Genomic DNA, 17,498 nt, shown 5'->3' on the forward strand with positions numbered 1-17,498 from the left:
GGAGAAGATGGGTCTGTCCCGGTCCCGTCCGCAGCACGGGGCACCCACAGGCCGCGTCCGTGCCAGCCCAGGCCGGGGAGGCCGCTCGTGTGCGGGGGCTGCCGCCGACCCCGGGCAGCCGCCGCCCAGCCCGGCGGGCGGAGCGCGGGGTGGTCCCTGGAGCGCGGGGGCCCCGGCGGGAGAGTCCGGGGCAGGCAGGGAAGGAGCGCGGCTGGGACTTCCCCGCGGAATGCGCCCTTTGGCCGCCGTGCAGGCTGTGCCAGAGCGGCTTCGCCGGAGCGGAAAGCGCCCAGAGGGGCAGCGGGCGAAGTCCTCGACCCCGCCGGAGCCCCCGGGCGGCAGCGCTCCCCCGCCGGGACTGGGCTGCCAGCTCCGCCAGTGCCACCCGGACAGGGTTGCCAGGTTCCCCCGGGGCAGGGCTGCCAGCTCCGCCCGTGCCGCCGGGACAGGGCTGCCAGCTCCTTCCCGCGGAGCTCCGGGGCGCGGGGCAGACCCAGCCCCGCGCTGAGGCGACCCCACCCCGCCCCTTCCCGGAGCGCTCAAAGTTTTCCACCCCGCTCTTTGTGGGGCGGAAAAAAAAAACGTTTTTCCCACCCTCGGCTGCGGAAACGCTTTCTGTGGGAGCAGTGGGAGCTGCGAGGCGTCCGGGATGAAAGCCCAGGTGTCCCCGCTCCGTGCCCGTGCCTCGCTCCGTCCCGGCGCTGACGGGAGGCATCTCTGTATGGATGAGCGCTGGGCGCAGGGCTCGAAGGCAGCCTCTGAAAGTTGAGCTGGAATTGGCAACTGAGAGCTTTAATTACGATCCTTACCTGTGCAGTGCCTTTAATTGCGATCCTTTGCTGGGCAATGCGTGCTCCCAGGAGAAAGCCTTGGTTTGAAGTGAGAGCAGCAAACGCGCCGTCCCGCCGGGCCTGCCTGTGCGGACTGATTCGTTACCTCAGCAGTGACGAGGTTCGGGTTTGGTTGTATCACTGAAAAGTGTGTGTTCAATCATAATTCTGAACAGTTTCCTGCTGGGTAGGCAGAAGAACTAATAATTCCACAATATAACTCAGATAAGTTACTTTTCTATTGGCTTTGTCCTCTGAATATCTCCAGTATACACTAATGTAGTGCCTGCTCGTTGTAGACTAAACTGCATTAAAACGTGCTGGTAATGAGAGTACTCAAAATTCCCCGAGAAATGGCCAGGGATTGGTATTGTGTGAAGAGGCAGTGCCACTCCGGGAGGGTTATCTCGGGAGTCTTGTTCACCCTTTCAGAATAGTCATGGCAAACCAAAACTGATATAATGAAGACAAAACAAGATTATTGTGGCATCTTGTACTTTTCCCTGACATCATCTGAAGACAATGGTCTCTGCTGCAATATCTGATGTTGCTTGTAGATGCTGGGTTTTTTCCATGTCCTTCCTTACCACTCTTCTCAGAATGTATTGAACCATTAATAATTTTCTAGCTTAATTACTTGTTAATGTTTTTGTTCTCAATCAGATAAGTAGCTAATGGACAGTCTCTGGGTGATTGGTTATTCACACTCCAGCACCACATTCCAAACCTCTGAATAATTATTCATTAACGGAAAAGAGTAATTGTTCCCTGTGGAACTATGAGTAAATGTGTGCTTGATATGAGTGGTCTTTAATCTTTGCAGTGATTAAGAATTCTTGAAACCAAACTGATGTGTGCTTGCAGTGTTGAAAAAATTTTGTACACTTTCAATGCTGTAATTTGGTAAGCAAAAAGTCTGTACCAAACGTGCACTAAATATGTATAAGAGTATAGAAGTTTCATGAAGTAACAGAGCCATTTCAGCAGCTAAATAGGGGTAGATGAAGAGCACAAAATTCTAAGTTCATTGTTTGGAATGTGAAAAAATAGAGGAGTTTCCACTTCATTGTAAGGGCTCCTGCAGGTGACAGGTTTGCAGACTAGAAATTGGTGATGATATCTCATCCCTTTGTTACCAACTGAATCATACACATGGCCTTTAAGCAAAAATTTTGAGAATCCTGTGCAGGTGAATTTGCTGGTTTTCTAATGCATGAATGCTTGAATATTTATCATTCTCAAGTCAGTATTCACTGCAAACTAAGCTGAAACTACTAATTGTTTTTTGTTGCAACATTTATGAGATATATTGAGCAGATTTTTCTCCTGGATGTTTGCAAAAATCTGGGAAAAAGAAATATTTTGGTTATGTTTTCGTTTATTTGATGCTTGAATGTTAAAATCCTGTCAAGATGCAGATAATTTTGGTCTTAGGGGACTTTATATTTACTGGCATTGTCAAATGTTGCCTTTCACCTTCTTCCTCTTAAGTTTTATGCTTATTAGCGTAATACTGCACTTCAGGAATTTGTTATTTTGTAGCTTTTGCTCAGGGTAAAAGTAAACAAAAAGGAAGAGAGGAGATGAGATGATGAGTGATGAGACCTCAGTTTTTTTTTTTTCTTTTAGAGCTCCTCACAATCTATTCAGTTGGAGGATGTGAGTGATTTCTCCTTGCTGCTTTACTTGTGACTGTGTGTCATTGCTGGGGCAGCTCGTCCCATCTCAGACAGAGGTAAGAGTTCTCACCTTCTTGAACTTGTGTATTCTGTAGTTTTCCTGCAAGCATCCTTTCAGATAAAGTCATATAAAAGAGACTGCCATGCAGGTATTATTGCAATAGGAATGCTCTCAAGTTTGTTCAGGAAACTCCAGCTTCAGTATTTTCAGTTCAAACCAGTCCTGTGGTTTTGAAGGCAGCTGCCCAACCAAACCAGGTTAGGTTGGTATTGCAGGGTGATTGAGGAGTGCAGCCTCACTGCCCTCAGGTGGAATGAACTGGAAGATGTGCTGGCACTATAAAATTGCAGCTAGGTCTTTTGAGTGTATTATACTGATTTTTGTAAAATAAGGAAAAAAGTGGATTCTACAATAGGTAATGAAAAACTAAGAAGTTTTGATAATAAGTACAAGGCAAGAAAAAATACTCAGCTTCCAAATTCTTTGTATTTCCATTGAATAAAATAATTTATTACATAAGTAAAATACAAACAGTGACTGTAGTTTTAGTTCTTCATTTCACCTTTACCCTATATAACAACTTCATCTCCTGGGAGCATTTGAGTAGCAGCCAGAATATTACATTAAACCCACAGCTGCACTCTTCAGCTGTTGCTTCTGTGTACGTGTTTCTGGAATGAATCTTGGTTTAACATCTCCCACATAATATTTCATACCTTTATTTTCTACATTTAAATATACATTACCTGTATATTATAAATGTAGTTACTCTGGAGATGACAGTGGTACTCTGTATGCAGAATTCAATGCATACAATTTAAAAGACAAAGGGTAGCTGAAGTCAAATGAATTCAGTAAGTCTTTTGGTTTTTTACAACACGTCCAGAAAAATCTCAGTTGAAGTTAATATTATTAAAATACAAAAAAATAAGTATGAGCAGAAGATCTATTCAAGTGCACTGGGGAAAAAATGGCATTTGGGGAGAGGAATCTTCAGTGAAGTTGCTACAGGCTCCTCTGTAAGCGCCTCCATTACCACACAAAGGCAGCTCGCTCCCGTAACATCCTGACACCAAAGCGTTGCCACTCCCTCTGGTATATCCACAGCTCCTGAGTTGTGTCCAGACAGGCCAGAACTGCCCCTCCTTTCCAGGCAATTAAGCGTGGATCCATATCCTAAATTCAAAACACACATTGCACACAGTCATTGGTCTCATTTTGCATCATTCTCCAAAGCTGTATCCTATTTTTCCAACACTATTCACCAGTTAGAATCTGGTGGGGTAGGGGAAGAGAAAAGTTTTACAGTATTATCATGGAAAAAGCGGTGAGATAAAAATGTTTATTTGATATTCAAGATGATTTGAGAGGTTACTTTTTTTTTTAAGATGCTTTCTAAGTGCATCATGAAAATCTTGCCTTCAGTAATGGAGGCTCTGAAATAGATGGAAGTATATTTATAAGTTTTGCCTGATTAATGCCAAATGAAAATTAATCTCAATGTCTGCTTTTCTATTATCTTTATAGAACGAAAAAATAAAAAAAACACAATTTCTTGCTGAGGAGACAGGTTACCTTCATGGGCCAGTACTAACTGCTTCTTTAGGAATAGGGCCTTGAGCTAATAAACATTTCAGTGACCTGTACCAGTCACACTCTTGCAATGCCTCTAACTCCCTGTTTCCAACCAGCCAGTGCTACGTTATAGGCTGAAAGCTCCCTTAAATCTCAGATATTCAACTACTCTGGGATTTTAAAAGAATTTTTTTCTTTTAACCTTTCAAAGATTTCAACCAATCATAGTTTACTATCTACTTAGCTATCAGTTAACAGTTACCTTAGGCCTTGTGATGACCTCAACATTTTCAACAACTCTTCTGAAAGAAGGTGGCATTTTGTTGAGAATTCGATGTTGAAGAAACTCTTGAGCTTTATGAAACATAAGGCCTCCTCCCACTACTAAGATGGAGCTGTACATCTTCTTTTTTGTATCATCAGATGCTGGAATGAAAGAATATAAAGAAATACATCTATTTTTTCAAGTTATTGTGGCCTGCATTACAGTTAATTTAGTGCAAGTCAAACCAGATAGAAACTGATGTTTGCTTTAAATTCTTCTTCACTTCCTTGGATACAAGAAACATCAAGGAAGATGCAAGCGTAAGAAACAGTGTACCTACTTTCCAGATGATAACACCTAGGGACACATCTTTCTCTGGTGAAATACAGGAGTTACATATATCCACCCTGAGGTCTATTTCACAGACTTGTTCAAATGTAATTCTTACCACAGCAGTCAATACTATGAAGGATGGCTTTGTCCAGGCCCAAGGCTTTGCCTTCAAACTGAGAAATAGCAGTTTTCCTGGACATGTGTGCAGTTAAAGGTTCCTCTGAATCATTGCCAGGTATCATACAGTCACCCTGGGAAGAGCCCAGCTCCACTTCTTGTGGGTAGATCCTCTCTGAAATATCTGATGATTGGCCTCTCAATTCTCCCTCAAATGCAACAGGCTTTGACATAGATTTTCTGTCAGCTGTAGCTTTTGCAGACTTAAAAATGAGAAAACAAAAATGCAAAATGTCACAGAACAGTACAAAGACTTAACTAAGCACTATTGTACTTCCCTTCACCTTTTTGCACAGCAAGGTAAAGCCCTGCATTATTGCCTCCTTTAATTTTCATTTTAATCCTCATGTTCTAAGGGCTTATTTTGAACTCCATTTGATTGCTCAATCCCATAATAGAGGGATCCCTTCTTAGACTTTAAAAATGCACACTTCTAATTAAAGAATTGTTTAGGCAACTGTAACTACTTACTTTAAATTTATTCTTTAATACTTCTGACCAAGGTAACAAACTCTGGTTTCTGAGATGAGCCAATGAGTCCTCATTTAATTCCCCAGTTAAATGATAGTTCATGAAAAATAAAACCAGCAATCACACACCTGCTCCTGCTTACTTTGTGTAGCCAGCAGATAATGTTCATCATGAGGATCCTCAGGATCACCTTGTGACCTGTGCTGCAAAATTGTCATTTTTTGTCCAACAATTCCAAAAGTTGCTGGATAAAACAGAGCCATGGGTGCCTGAAGAGAGATTTGGCATGGTTTTAGTACAGTATTTCTTCTTATAGCATTTACTACAGAAAAAAGAAAAGTCTTGTTCTATTTTTCTCCCAATTCAAAATTAGGTAGAGGTGTTTTTTTCCAGGTAGTTTGTAAAACACTAAAGTGCCTTCTGTTTTTTATAATTAAAAAATATCCAAACAAATATACAAGTTTCTTTACAGATTTAGCATTTTATGATAAACAAGTACTCAAATATCATTTGTTTAAAAATTAGAAAATTCAATGGTGAGCTGAAAAACTTGCAAAATTAACATTCATCCTTTGCACTTGAAGGATAATTATCATATTTAGATGAAGCAACAACCATTGTTGCTAAAGCTACTCAGAAAATCTTGTGCATCCACCAGTGCTGCATTAGGCCCACTCATCCATATAGGAATTAATTTTATCTACAAGCACAGTTTAAGAACAATCCATAAATCACATGGGCTTAGTAGCACTGGACTGATACAAATTGAGGCTCTGAGTCTGAATGCTCATTATACTTGTAATTTAATTTAAAAATCACCTGTAATTTTTCATCCCCTAATCGGAACTGGTACAATAAAGCTGGAGAATCTGGATGCCGAATTTGGAATTCGTGATCTTGTAATCCAGAAATATCCTAAGGTAAGAAACAAACAAACAAAAAAATTATTTATATTAAATATTTCTATTTATTAAGCTGTGTAATCTATTTAACTACAGAAAACAGCAAAAAAAGTAACAAAACTCTCTTCTAATTATGGACTTTTTTTACCTATTCTTGAGTTTTTAAAAGTCTTTTCCACGTAGTATGATGTGCCAGATAGCTTTCCACATGCCTAAGCCTCTACAATGAGGGTTTTGCAGGAAGAAGAGACCTGCTGGCAGATCTTACAGAACTGAAGTTGAAAACCAGCAAGTATGCAACTATTATCAGCTTCTTCCAGCAATAAGAACAAAGAAATTATCTTTCTAAGGGTTGGGATTGCTTTCAGCTAGAGGAAAAATAAACCAAGTTACAAACATTTCTAGTCTAAAGCTTCTACAGCTTTTGCCAGTATTCTCCTGAGTAAAATATTTACAATTAACTTGGACTCAAAAAAAGGCTCCCCAGAGTAACATTCTGTAAAAGAAAAAAAATTACTTGGGATAGCACATGATTTTCCCCTTCTCACCTGATCTAGATGACAAAATGTCTCCTTTAGGTGCTGAAGTAGCAGGCAATCCAACTTATTAGTTAACTGGCAGTCTCTGTAAGGGAATCCTGCTCGCTGCATAAGCCAATAAAAACACCTTGACACATCAGATCCCCCATATGCAAGGCACAGCCTAAAGCACAGAGAAGAAAAAGATTTTTTTATGTAGTTGCTGAAATACTGGTTGACTGCAGCAATAGGGAGAGGAATGCTAGGATGATTTTAGATATGCTGGGATGATGACTTCCACTGAGTTTGCCAAACACAGTATTGGTTCTGATCAGTTCTGCCTGTTTCCTTTTTAAAGATAATTCATTACAGTTTATATTGTAACAGTTGTCTCCGTTAAATGCCTCAGAGCAAGAATACCCCTATATTTATAGAAATTTTGTCTCCTTTTCGAAGTCAAATCTTTGGTAAACAAATAAGTCCATGATTATAATAATTCTGCACACTCCAAGGTACCTGGTATTGCGATGGGAAACACCATCTTCTACACAGCAAACACTTGTCTTCTGATCTCCCACATCTACAATGCATGCACTGCTTAAACCACTTCCAAAGGTAGCACAGACAGACTCCTGGTGTACAATAATTCCTAGCAACATGAAAAAAATTATATTAAATTTATGCCAAACTTTACTGTCACGTTGCTGATATTTAAATGACATTTAATGTCTTTTCAGGATCTACAAATAGCCTGACTGAAAGCCTGTATATTTAGTGAAGATGAGGTGGGGGGTACTTAGAGATTTTTTTGTTGACTAAGGCTTTAAAAGTCCTGAAAAGATGCTAAGAGCATGGTCAAATGATCTTTTTTCTACAAGATTAAAGGTATTGTCTCCAAATTGCAGGTATTTTTTTAGTCTGGTAGAGCAGGGTCTTGGTTACTGGATGTACATGAAGTGTTTTCCTAATTTTTTCTGGTTTTAATCAAATAGCATTATTTGATTAATAGCATTTCAGATATGGTCTTTAAGTAGTTCTGAAAGAAGATCCAATTTGACCCTCTGTTTTCCCTACAATCCACCTTTACAGAGTACATTTGTGTCACAAGCCCATACTTAAACCTGGGAAATACCAGAGATTCCAGTCTGTCCTTCTAGACAGTTGTGCATTTTAGAAATATTTAGGAACTCAGACCGCTGCTACTTTTACCTCAGCTGGAATGCATAACAGCAAACCAAAAAACTTGTTTCAATATTAGCCAACCATTTTGCCCCTTTAAAAGAGATAGCAGTTATGTGATTGGCAAAAGATGAGGGTGCTAGTCCCAGCTAACCTGGGACTGATGTGCAAAAACATGCCTTAAAAGGAAAAAAAAGAGAAATTCTTTTGCAATTAATCACTAAGTACTTGCTTCATTATGGTTTTTACCTGAGAAGCCCATCTTCATTAGGATCATATTTACCAGTTCTTTCACATGTTGTTTATTATAGATGTCTGGAATTAGTAAAATGCATCTGTAGTACTGCAGACAAGAAGGGTAAATTAAAGCCAGCTCTCAAATAAAGTTTGATATACAACTCATTAAAAGAAAAATCAAAATTTTAGGAAAGGAGAAGGCTTTTAATACTTTAAAAATTATGTTCTAAGTGTCAAGAGTCTATAGCCATTAAAATGTTTAGAAGTACATCAGGCATGAGGCAAACACCCACTTGGCAAAGATAAGTAATTATACAAGTATTAGGCAGCCCTTCCCCAGGTGCCTCCTTTACAGCCAGCAAAAAAAAAAAAAAAAAAAAAAAAGGCAAACAAAGACTAAGACTGTAATGTCTAAAATGGGATTTCTAAACATCCTTGTTAAAGGTTCTATCAACAGCTTTTGTCTTAAAGACATGGACAAAATTCTAGATGAAGTTTTGGGAACCCTGCTCACCAGCAGAAAGAAGGTATTTATTAAGGAAAGCACCATTGGTAGTAAGAGGCTACCAATACCAGCCAGTTGCTTCTCTTTTACAATAACATTTAGAGAAGTGGATACAGCCCACACCACAAAAATGTGTTGTTCACAGCTCACCTTTAGGTCTTTCAGTGGAATTTCCAGGTATTTTTGTATTGCATATGACCATATAACTTCCAGGTCTGCCAGTACTGCAGTGAGGGAGCCACCAGGTCCGGCATGGAGATTCAGCTGTCCCCTTCTAATGGGCCAGTGGATGTTGTAAGAATCTAATGGATTAACATACAGGGCCTGAAAATGAGAGGTTACATCCTGGGCATTGCTTTTCCCAAAAAAATATTAACAAAATGAATAACAACTGGGAAGAAAACTCTTTCAGAAGCACACACAAGACACTGCAGAGCTCAGACAGCAATGTAACAGCAATACAGTGGATTTCTTTGTATCAGGGCTTGATTTTAAACCATTAAAATAAAAAGACAGCAATTACATAGTCTAAATCATTTGAATGTTTTTGCCCACAGAAATCTAGCGAATATAAAGGTATATTTTTCCACCACCTCATATTAGAAAACTAAAATGATTTAAACACTTCGAAGCCCACAAGTATCAAGTTACTCAGCAGCAATTCCATGTAGTGATACTTTTATCAGTTTCTTGCCTTTTCTCTGAATTATGCCATATGGGTAAAGTTCTCACCTACTCCCTGCAACAACCCTGATTTATAGCAGCAAGGGATCCAAGATACTTGTTAAGCAAACAGGGGAACCCTCTTGTCTTGCTGAATAATGAAAAATACTCAGTTCCTCCACAGTAAAGTTTCTCAGTTTTGCTTGGTTAGCTTTACACATCTTTCAGTACATACTAACTTACTGCAGACTGCAACTGATCCATGGCTGCATTAAAACACATGAAGCCTCACTGAGCAGGAAATTCAATCTTACCTCTTCTCCCACCAAAAATTCAGGATGATTTGATGTGTTTGTCCACTTGGCCCCAGAACTGTGATCCAAAATGGCAGGCCTCATCTGTCTGTTGTATGACCTGGCCTGAAATGTAACCAAACCAAATCCTGTTGATAAATATTTTACCAGTCACTTTTTATGCATGGAAGAAAAATGAAATACCCCTTTGAGCGCAGCCCTTGAAGAAACACTTATAATCTAAACTTTCTCATGTTTTTAGAGCTAGGTAGCACAATAGCATTATCCATATTTGGTCTAGAAAGGGTATCTATTCTTGTCTACTGCAGCATAGCATCTCACCCAAGGATTGTGTAAATGAACAATTTAGTAAGACCTTAGAATGAGTTACCTGATCAGGTGACACCGGTATGCGCCTCGCTCCATTCGACATCTTTTTGGACCATATTGCTTGGTCCACCATTTTAAGGCCATTTTGTCTCTGCTCAGTACTTTCAGGTTTCTAAGGAAAAACCCCAAATATGCAATGTAAATACTTTCAAACCATGTCTCTATACTGGTAATACTGAAGCTATTAGGAAACAATGAAATCATTACTGATTAAATTTAGATACAGTAGAAAGGACAGATGTTTGTACAATCCAAAATGGACTTATGCTCATTTTTAAATAAACTAATTTTTATATTAGAGTTCCCAACACTAGTCAAGTCAACTTGAATCTTTTAACTGCTTTTAGTGGCTGCTGGACTTCATCTCTAGTGATGTGTTCAGGCCGTTATCAACTTAACTGCAGACATGTGAAGTAGGAGCAAAAATGTTTAAGCAGATCTCAATTATAAACGGTGAGGTTTAATATTAGAGAGGTTAGTTAGATTTTTACAGAGTCAGACTATAAATAAGATTATTACATATGCTTTTTGACCAGGCTGGACTAAAATGACTTGCTGTTACCCAAATCCCTAACTAGTAACCAACACATTCACAAATGGAGAAGTCTGATTCTAATCCTGCAGCTGGCGTTCCATCAGAAGAAATACTGACTGTGGAACCGAACCCATAGCACAGGGAAATCAACACGTACAAACCCTCAACCTATCAATTCTATAGGTTTAGTTCATTGCAAACAAATCACATAAAACGCTAACGCAGACTGGTCCAAACCTACTGACTTGAGTAGGTGGCATCTACAGTCCTTAAAAGGGTGAAAAACAATTTTGACAGGAGATGGGCTCTCCTCTGGAAAACCACGAAAGATGAAAGGCGCATATGCACTACACAACAGTGCAAACCGCCCCGGCACAGGCGATGGAGAGGCGGATTCCGGCGAGTCGGGGCGCGCTTACATTGAGGCCGTCCCTGAGGAGCCAGCTGTCCCTGTAGGCCGCCTGGCCCGGCTGCTTGTGCCGCCGCGCGATCACGTGCGGGATGCCCGCGGGCAGCGTGTCCGTGGCCCGCCCGAGCCGCAGGGTGGTCGAGCCGGGGTGGATCACCACGATGAAGTTGCTCTGTATTTGCTGAAAGCGGCAAAACGAGCACGGAATCAGACTGCGCCCCCAGGACCACCTGGAGCCCTCCCGGAGCTTCCACACCCCCCTCCGCAGGCCTTTAAAAGGCCGAGCCCGGGCCGGGCCCGCCCCAGCGGGGAGGGAGCAGCGCCCGGCAGGCGCCGCTCGGCTCCGGGCCTCACCTCCTGCAGCGACTCGGGCACGGCGGCGGGGACGATGGGCCGCTTCACGCCGCGCTGCTCGCGTTCCCGGTCGCGCTCCTTGTCCTTGCCGTTCTCCGCCTCGCCTTTCTCCGCCTGGGTCATGCTCCGGCCGGGCGGAAGCCGCGTCTGCCGGCCCGAGCGGCGCCGAGCCCGGCGCGGGGCGGAAGCGGGCGGGCCCTGGCCCGGCACCGCCCCCCGAGCAGGTACCGGGAGGGGCCTCGCTGGCTCCTGCGGGCTGCCCGGGACCGCCCTGGTGGTAGCGGAGCGGGGGGCTCCTGCCCGGCGCTGAGGAGCCCAGCAGCGGCACGGGGAGCCGGGGGAGCGGCCCCGCCGCTGCCGCGGGGCTGGTGGAGCACCGGCCAAACGCTCTCAGCTGGGCTGGTTGTGCTGGAGGGGCTGCAGGAGGGACATAGGGCCCTCCAACAGCTTAAAATACTCTATGCAAAGGCTGTAGTACAGCTGTCAGGGGCTAACCACGTAAGGGCCTTCCTGTTTGTGGGCAGCGAGCTCCTTTATAAAGTGTGCAGAGAGGATGTTTGACTGGAGCTGGGGGAGATGTGGTTTTTAAAGGCTGAAAGTTGCTGTTACACAGCTGAGTCTAAAAGAGGACTTTTGTGCTAGGTAGGCGTGGTATCTGCTGGAGTGGCTTGTTAAATGAGGGGCATTGTTGATTAATTCACCGCTAAGGACTGTTAAGGAATACATTCAGTGCAAGAACCATGAGAAACTCCCATCCTTTAAAGGGGTACATCAGATAAAACATAGTTACTATTTGAAAGAAAATAACTACTCTGGGATAGCTGTCAGTATTTGAGTTGACCTCTTTTTTCTTCATGTAATAGTAACAACACATAATCTCATTGTAAAAAAACCCTGAAACTTGTACAGTAGATGTTTTTACACGTTTCAGTAAGTTTATCATGGAGAATGAAGCTCTTTCAAGAAGTTTTTCCGTTATAAAAACCATTATGGACTTTAGTGAAACAAGGGTTGTAATGCTTGCTGCAATTTGTTAACTGCATTTTTGAAGTGCCTTTAGAGTATCATTAACAGAAGGAAAATACAGCAGTGTTTGTCCTGAAACAGTGAGTATAAAAGCCCTTATTGCTGCTTTGACTCTTGAGGGACCATCTCTATCAACTATAAATATGTATTTTTTTGTCATCTGAATAGCAGAAGGCTTATTGTACTTCAGATTTTTTCAGTTTCTAAAAATGATGAGAAAATCAGCCTTGTGACAAGCCAAATATAATTTACTTACAACTTTGCAACTACAGTAAAATGTTCAGAAACTATACAAAGACTTTAGACAGTAAACATATATTTAATGAAACTGTGGTTCAGTTACACTGGATCCTTGAGGAAGGAGTTCCCAGTACAACTTCATTGATCTGCTTCTATCACAGAACAGTTTCCAGTCAGGCATACACATCCCCATTTGGTCCACCACGAAACTCTTCCTTTCATCTGGCTGATGTGTATGCTTGTGCCTGCCTCTTCAGCAGGCGTTTACCTGAAAGATAAAGTAGTAACAGTACATTTAAAGAGGCCTTTCTTTGTGAGATAAAATTAAGTAAAAATTTTAAAATAATATTGCTTTTAATTTAGCTAAATGAGACATGCTTAAGACTTGCTAACTTTATTTCTGAGCAGGTTACCCATTGCTGTGATTACCTAGAAGCCATCTCCACAGTCTTTGCTGGCCTTGTGTCTAGTCAACCAGAAAAAAAACAACCCAACGTCCTGGGGTTTTTCTCCTACTTGGAAGAATCTTATCCTTGTTCCAGTGAACTGAAATACTGGTGTCTGTGTTTCGTGGTAAATGAGCTTTTTCCTACAAGGTTTACAGGTATTAACCACCTGCATGGGTTCGTTTCTTTTTCCTTGTAACTTTTATTATAGTAACAGTGGGAGTGACTGATACTGATGAAAAACAAGGATTGTTTAGTTAAGTGTTAAAGTAAATGAAACCATATTGTAAATACACTCAGTGTCAGCTGTAACTCCCAGCAGCCAAACTAATTATTAAACAGAATTAAATATCAGGCAGCTGTAAGAAATTGAAAACCTCTTTTAATTTTACCTCTATTTTTAAGCAATTCTGATTTTTACTTTACTGGAATTCAAGATTGGTATGGCTGTATCATTGCAATGGGAGAAAAAAGCATTTTTACTGTCTTGTAACCACTTTATATTTTTCTTTCTTTTCTGTTGAGAAATATCAACTTTAACCAAAACCCATCACATGTCATAGAACTATTTGAAATGCAAACAAAGCTTCATTTTCTAACAATCTGATCTTTAATTTAGCAGCCAAAAAAGATGAGAAGCTATAAATAACTTATCAGCTGTGCTCAAAAATCTTTGCCACACTTTGTCTATCAACTTGTGTGCAATTAAAAGTGAAAGCCCACCATTCCTGAACCAAAATCCTTTTTAACATCCCTTCCCCCTGCTTTTTCTCCCCTTTACTGGAAGTATCTTTATTTCTTTTATTATTGAATAATTTTGATTTGTTTTTCCTGTTTTGGTAACTTCTGCAGCAGGAGGACAAAACACTCCCTTCTACCTTAACTCTGAATTAACACTGCTATTAAAAAAAACCCCAAACCCTTCAAAGCAGGATGCAGCAGATTTGGAATTACCTTCCTCATCCACCTCCAGCCATTGGTGGTGGACTGGGGCCTCCACCCCAGTGATTTATTCGGCCCATCCTACGGCGAGGATTTGCTGGAGGCCTGAAAAGAAAGGAATTCTACTTTCATTAAACTTTTCAACAAGAAATACAATAACTGTCTCTAAATGTCAGTAGTGAGAAAGTCTGAACCTCTGCAAAAGTTGAGTTTCACCTGGAAAGCTGTAAGAAGGCCACAGATCACTGATGCCTTTACACAGTCCTACAAAACACTTAGGCTGCAGTGTTCACTGAAATTACACCCCTATAAGAGTGTTTTGCTTTAGGTAATGTAATACAAGAAATGACTGCACTAATGCCAGTCAAATGCTGAGTACAAACATATCTAAGAAAAGAAGAATTTTAACAGATATCTCCTAAGCAGGCTTCAAAAATATTTTCAGAGAGTGTTAGTCTGTCTGTACTGCTATTGCAGCTGTCTGAAGCTGTGTATTGTTACCAACAATAGTGCAGATAACCATTTTAGCCTTCCAGCACATCCCAAATCAATGCAAGTCACAACTGTAATCTACTCAGATTCATGTCACTTCACCAAGATAGGGGAAAATATGTGAATATGAAAAAAATACCCTCTTCCGTCATGGTATCCTGAATAGGACGAAGATGTGTAGCCTCTTCTTCTTAAATCTGGTTGAATAATGCTCTGGAAACTGAAAAATTAAAACAATGGTCAGGTGAATTGATAGCTAACTATAATTTTTGAATATTTTGATTAGAAGGTAAGAAATGGCCTGAGAAACACTAAGTAGTGTTCAGGAATGAACACTGTATCACCTCATGATCACTGTTGTTTAAATCTTGGCAATTTGTTTCCTACATATGAAACTATAACCTGAAATAATTCCAAATTACAGTGAAGCTTAAACTATAAAATCTAGTTTTCTTGGTAATATGCAAGAAATGCATAAGGTATAAACTTATAACTGAAATTGCTACGAACTGTTAAATACATCACTTGAACTTTCTGTTTGTAACTGGCTTAGATCCAAATTTATGTTTACTGTGTGCTTACTTTTACGTAGTCAGAATCTATCATCACCAGTAGAAATTCTCCAAACAGCTTAATTATTTGATCAGCTAGTAGATGCTTTTTAACAAAAGTGTATTATTTCTTTTTGCAGTATCAAAGTAGGTGAAATGTAAGAAAACTCATTTGAGCTGCCAATAAGTTACAGTCACTTTTCATGCACTTTTTGTTAAGTATACTGTGCTTAATAAACACAATCACATAGTTGTAATAAAGCATTTATACATATGGAATGCTAGAGAGTAAATATAATATTGCATTGTTATGTTACTGATAGCATTGTGTTACTTCCACCTATGTCAAATCTAAAATGAAACTCAGCAACAGAATTAACTTATACTTACAACAGAACCACAAAATCTGCTATTGACCAGAAGAAATCTGTTATAGATGACAACCTCCAGGGAGCCCGACTCTGGTTATCCAAAACTTGTCCTGTAACATATCCAGATACAAGGCATCCAGTGACGTTCAGTGTGTGACACTGTACAGTGAATTACACAAAACCAGATCTGCTAAGTCCAGAGTTTGCAGCTGGGACGGTGAAACTGCACTTCATGGCAGCGAGTTTCATTTTCTGCAGGTTACTGCCCAAGTACGTCAGCTATACGGGTCAGCACCGCCACAGGGGCTCTACGTCCAGAAAACCTACACAAAGTACCAGGCAGGGTCTGATTCCCCGTAAGCGGTTCAAGTGCTGCCGTGTGACGCTCCCGGTGTCTGCAGCACGCACTTGGACCGATCAAAGACCCCAAATCCGCTTTAGAAGCAGACCAGGCTCGGCCACAGGCCGCAGGGCAGCGCGGGGTGACGCGACACCGGCAGCCGCCAGACCCTGCCCGGCTGTCCCGGCAGCGGCGGCGCTGGAGGCGGCGCTCCGCGCAGCGCAGCCCCGGTGCCTCCGGTCGGTGCCCAGCCCCCGGCCCGGCCCCCCACCGTGGCAGACACACACGGCGGCTGCCCCGGACCCTCACCGTTCGAGATGTACACCATGGCTGCCCGCCGGCCCGGCCCCCGCCCCGCCCCTGCGCCTGCGCGGCCGCCGCGCGCATGGGCACCGAGCGGTGACAGCCGCGCCCGCGGAGGGGCGGCCGAAGGGCTGTGGCGGCGGCGGGCTGCCTGTGCCCTCGCCTCAGGGCAAGGGCGTGTAGCCTCTGAGATTAACGGGGTCCCGCTCAGCAGCCCTGTTACTAACGAGTTTTCCCTTGGCACTTCGAATAACGGGGGATCCCGGGATAACGAGGCATCTCTCTGAGCAGCCGCTGTTTTTAAGGAGGCTCCTCTCAGTACCCCTGGTAACGAGGGATCCCCTCACAGCCCCGGTACCGGGGCCCCTCCGCAGCCGCTGTTATTATCGAGGCTCCTCTCATAGCCCCGGTACCGGGACCCCCTCAGCAGCCGCTGTTATTATCGAGGCTCCTCTCACAGCCCCGGTACCGGGCCCCCCTCAGCAGCCGCTGTTACTACCGAGGCTCCTCTCAGTGCCCCGGGTAACGAGGGATGCCCTCACAAGCCCCGGTACCGAGGCCCCTCGGCAGCCGCGGCGGGGCCGGCCTGAGGCGGGCGGTGCTCAGGGGACGGCTCCTCCCTCCGAGGGGGCGGGTCTGGTTCGCCCTAAAATGGATTTATTTTAAATAAAATAAATAATAAATACAAATAAAATAAATAATAAATACAAAATAAAATGGACACATTCCCTCTATGACTTTTTAAGCTGAACCAATAAAGAAGGGATGTTTAATTCTGATGTGAAACAGTGATAAAAAAATTTATATAAAAACACTAATATTTCCTTTGAGACAGCTGTATTTTCCTAATGATGATGAGAAAAAGTCCTTTGCTAAGAGAGGAATAACAGCAGTGTTTTCTGAAGGTGAACTTGTAATACAGTGTCTATGACAGTGCAGCTGTCCCACAGCAAAGAAATTATTTGCACATGACAGGTGTTAATGAATGTTTGATGTTTGTAAATAAACTCTTGCAAACAGCTGAAAGCAATTAGCAAAGTGTCTGTAACATGAAGGTGCACAGTTTGTGGTAATTGGGAGGGGCTGAACCTCCTCATCCCCAGTGGGCACAGCTGTGAGCAGCAGGGGCACTGCACACAGGGGCACTGCATCAACAGGAGGGGGTAAAAGGCTGGGCTGAAGAACAAGAAGGGCAGATGCTTGCAGCCTTCTGAAGTGCCGTGATGTTGCTCAGTATGGGCAGGCAGCTGAAGCCCTCAGAAGAGCTGAGATGTTACTGTGTGTGGGTTGAAGCTTTCTGAAATCGTATGGGGGTACTCTGTGTATTGTGGCTCTCTCGACTGTGACATGTTTTCTATGACAGTAACAAAGTGTCTGAAGTAGTAAGCACACCTACAGATTTCACGTAGTTATTGCCACCTCCTAGATTTTACTTTTTGGTACTAGCAATGATGTCATTATGCTATTGTGG

At 42.4% G+C, this 17,498-nt stretch overlaps 2 protein-coding genes across 2 annotated transcripts; both read right to left on the minus strand.

Moving 5' to 3' along the window:
- Positions 1–3,053: 3,053 nt before the first annotated feature.
- On the minus strand, positions 3,054–11,476 carry ACTR8 (actin related protein 8). Its single transcript, XM_084214404.1, has 13 exons — positions 11,317–11,476; positions 10,973–11,143; positions 10,020–10,130; positions 9,650–9,754; positions 8,823–8,996; positions 8,180–8,273; positions 7,268–7,400; positions 6,782–6,935; positions 6,151–6,246; positions 5,460–5,600; positions 4,799–5,063; positions 4,348–4,511; positions 3,054–3,686 (listed from the first exon to the last, which is right to left on the minus strand). Exons 1-13 carry the CDS (start codon positions 11,437–11,439, stop codon positions 3,543–3,545), a joined length of 1,875 nt encoding a protein of 624 aa, XP_084070530.1. The 5' UTR covers positions 11,440–11,476; the 3' UTR covers positions 3,054–3,542.
- A 1,099-nt stretch (positions 11,477–12,575) lies between these two features.
- On the minus strand, positions 12,576–16,073 carry SELENOK (selenoprotein K). The gene is made up of 5 exons (XM_084214541.1): positions 16,034–16,073; positions 15,404–15,494; positions 14,602–14,682; positions 13,983–14,075; positions 12,576–12,850 (listed from the first exon to the last, which is right to left on the minus strand). The coding sequence occupies exons 1-4, from the start codon at positions 16,050–16,052 to the stop codon at positions 13,988–13,990; spliced, it is 279 nt and encodes a 92-aa protein (XP_084070667.1). The 5' UTR covers positions 16,053–16,073; the 3' UTR covers positions 12,576–12,850; positions 13,983–13,987.
- Between the last annotated feature and the right edge of the window lie 1,425 nt (positions 16,074–17,498).

The sequence above is a fragment of the Fringilla coelebs genome (assembly GCF_963513975.1).
Source record: "Fringilla coelebs genome assembly, chromosome: 13".
Taxonomy (NCBI): domain Eukaryota; kingdom Metazoa; phylum Chordata; class Aves; order Passeriformes; family Fringillidae; genus Fringilla; species Fringilla coelebs.

Excerpts from the sequence above, each read along its gene's own strand:
- ACTR8 (XM_084214404.1), bottom strand. The coding sequence starts at position 11,439 with ATGACCCAGGCGGAGAAAGGCGAGGCGGAGAACGGCAAGGACAAGGAG. Across the intron at positions 7,401-8,179 it reads AATGAAGATGGGCTTCTCAG|GAATTATTGTACACCAGGAG; the intron begins GTAAAAACCATA and ends TCATGTTGCTAG. Across the intron at positions 4,512-4,798 it reads TCATAGTATTGACTGCTGTG|CATCTGATGATACAAAAAAG; the intron begins GTAAGAATTACA and ends CTTTCATTCCAG.
- SELENOK (XM_084214541.1), bottom strand. Across the intron at positions 14,683-15,403 it reads GCAGATTTTGTGGTTCTGTT|TTTCCAGAGCATTATTCAAC; the intron begins GTAAGTATAAGT and ends TTAATTTTTCAG. Across the intron at positions 14,076-14,601 it reads GGATACCATGACGGAAGAGG|GCCTCCAGCAAATCCTCGCC; the intron begins GTATTTTTTTCA and ends CTTTCTTTTCAG.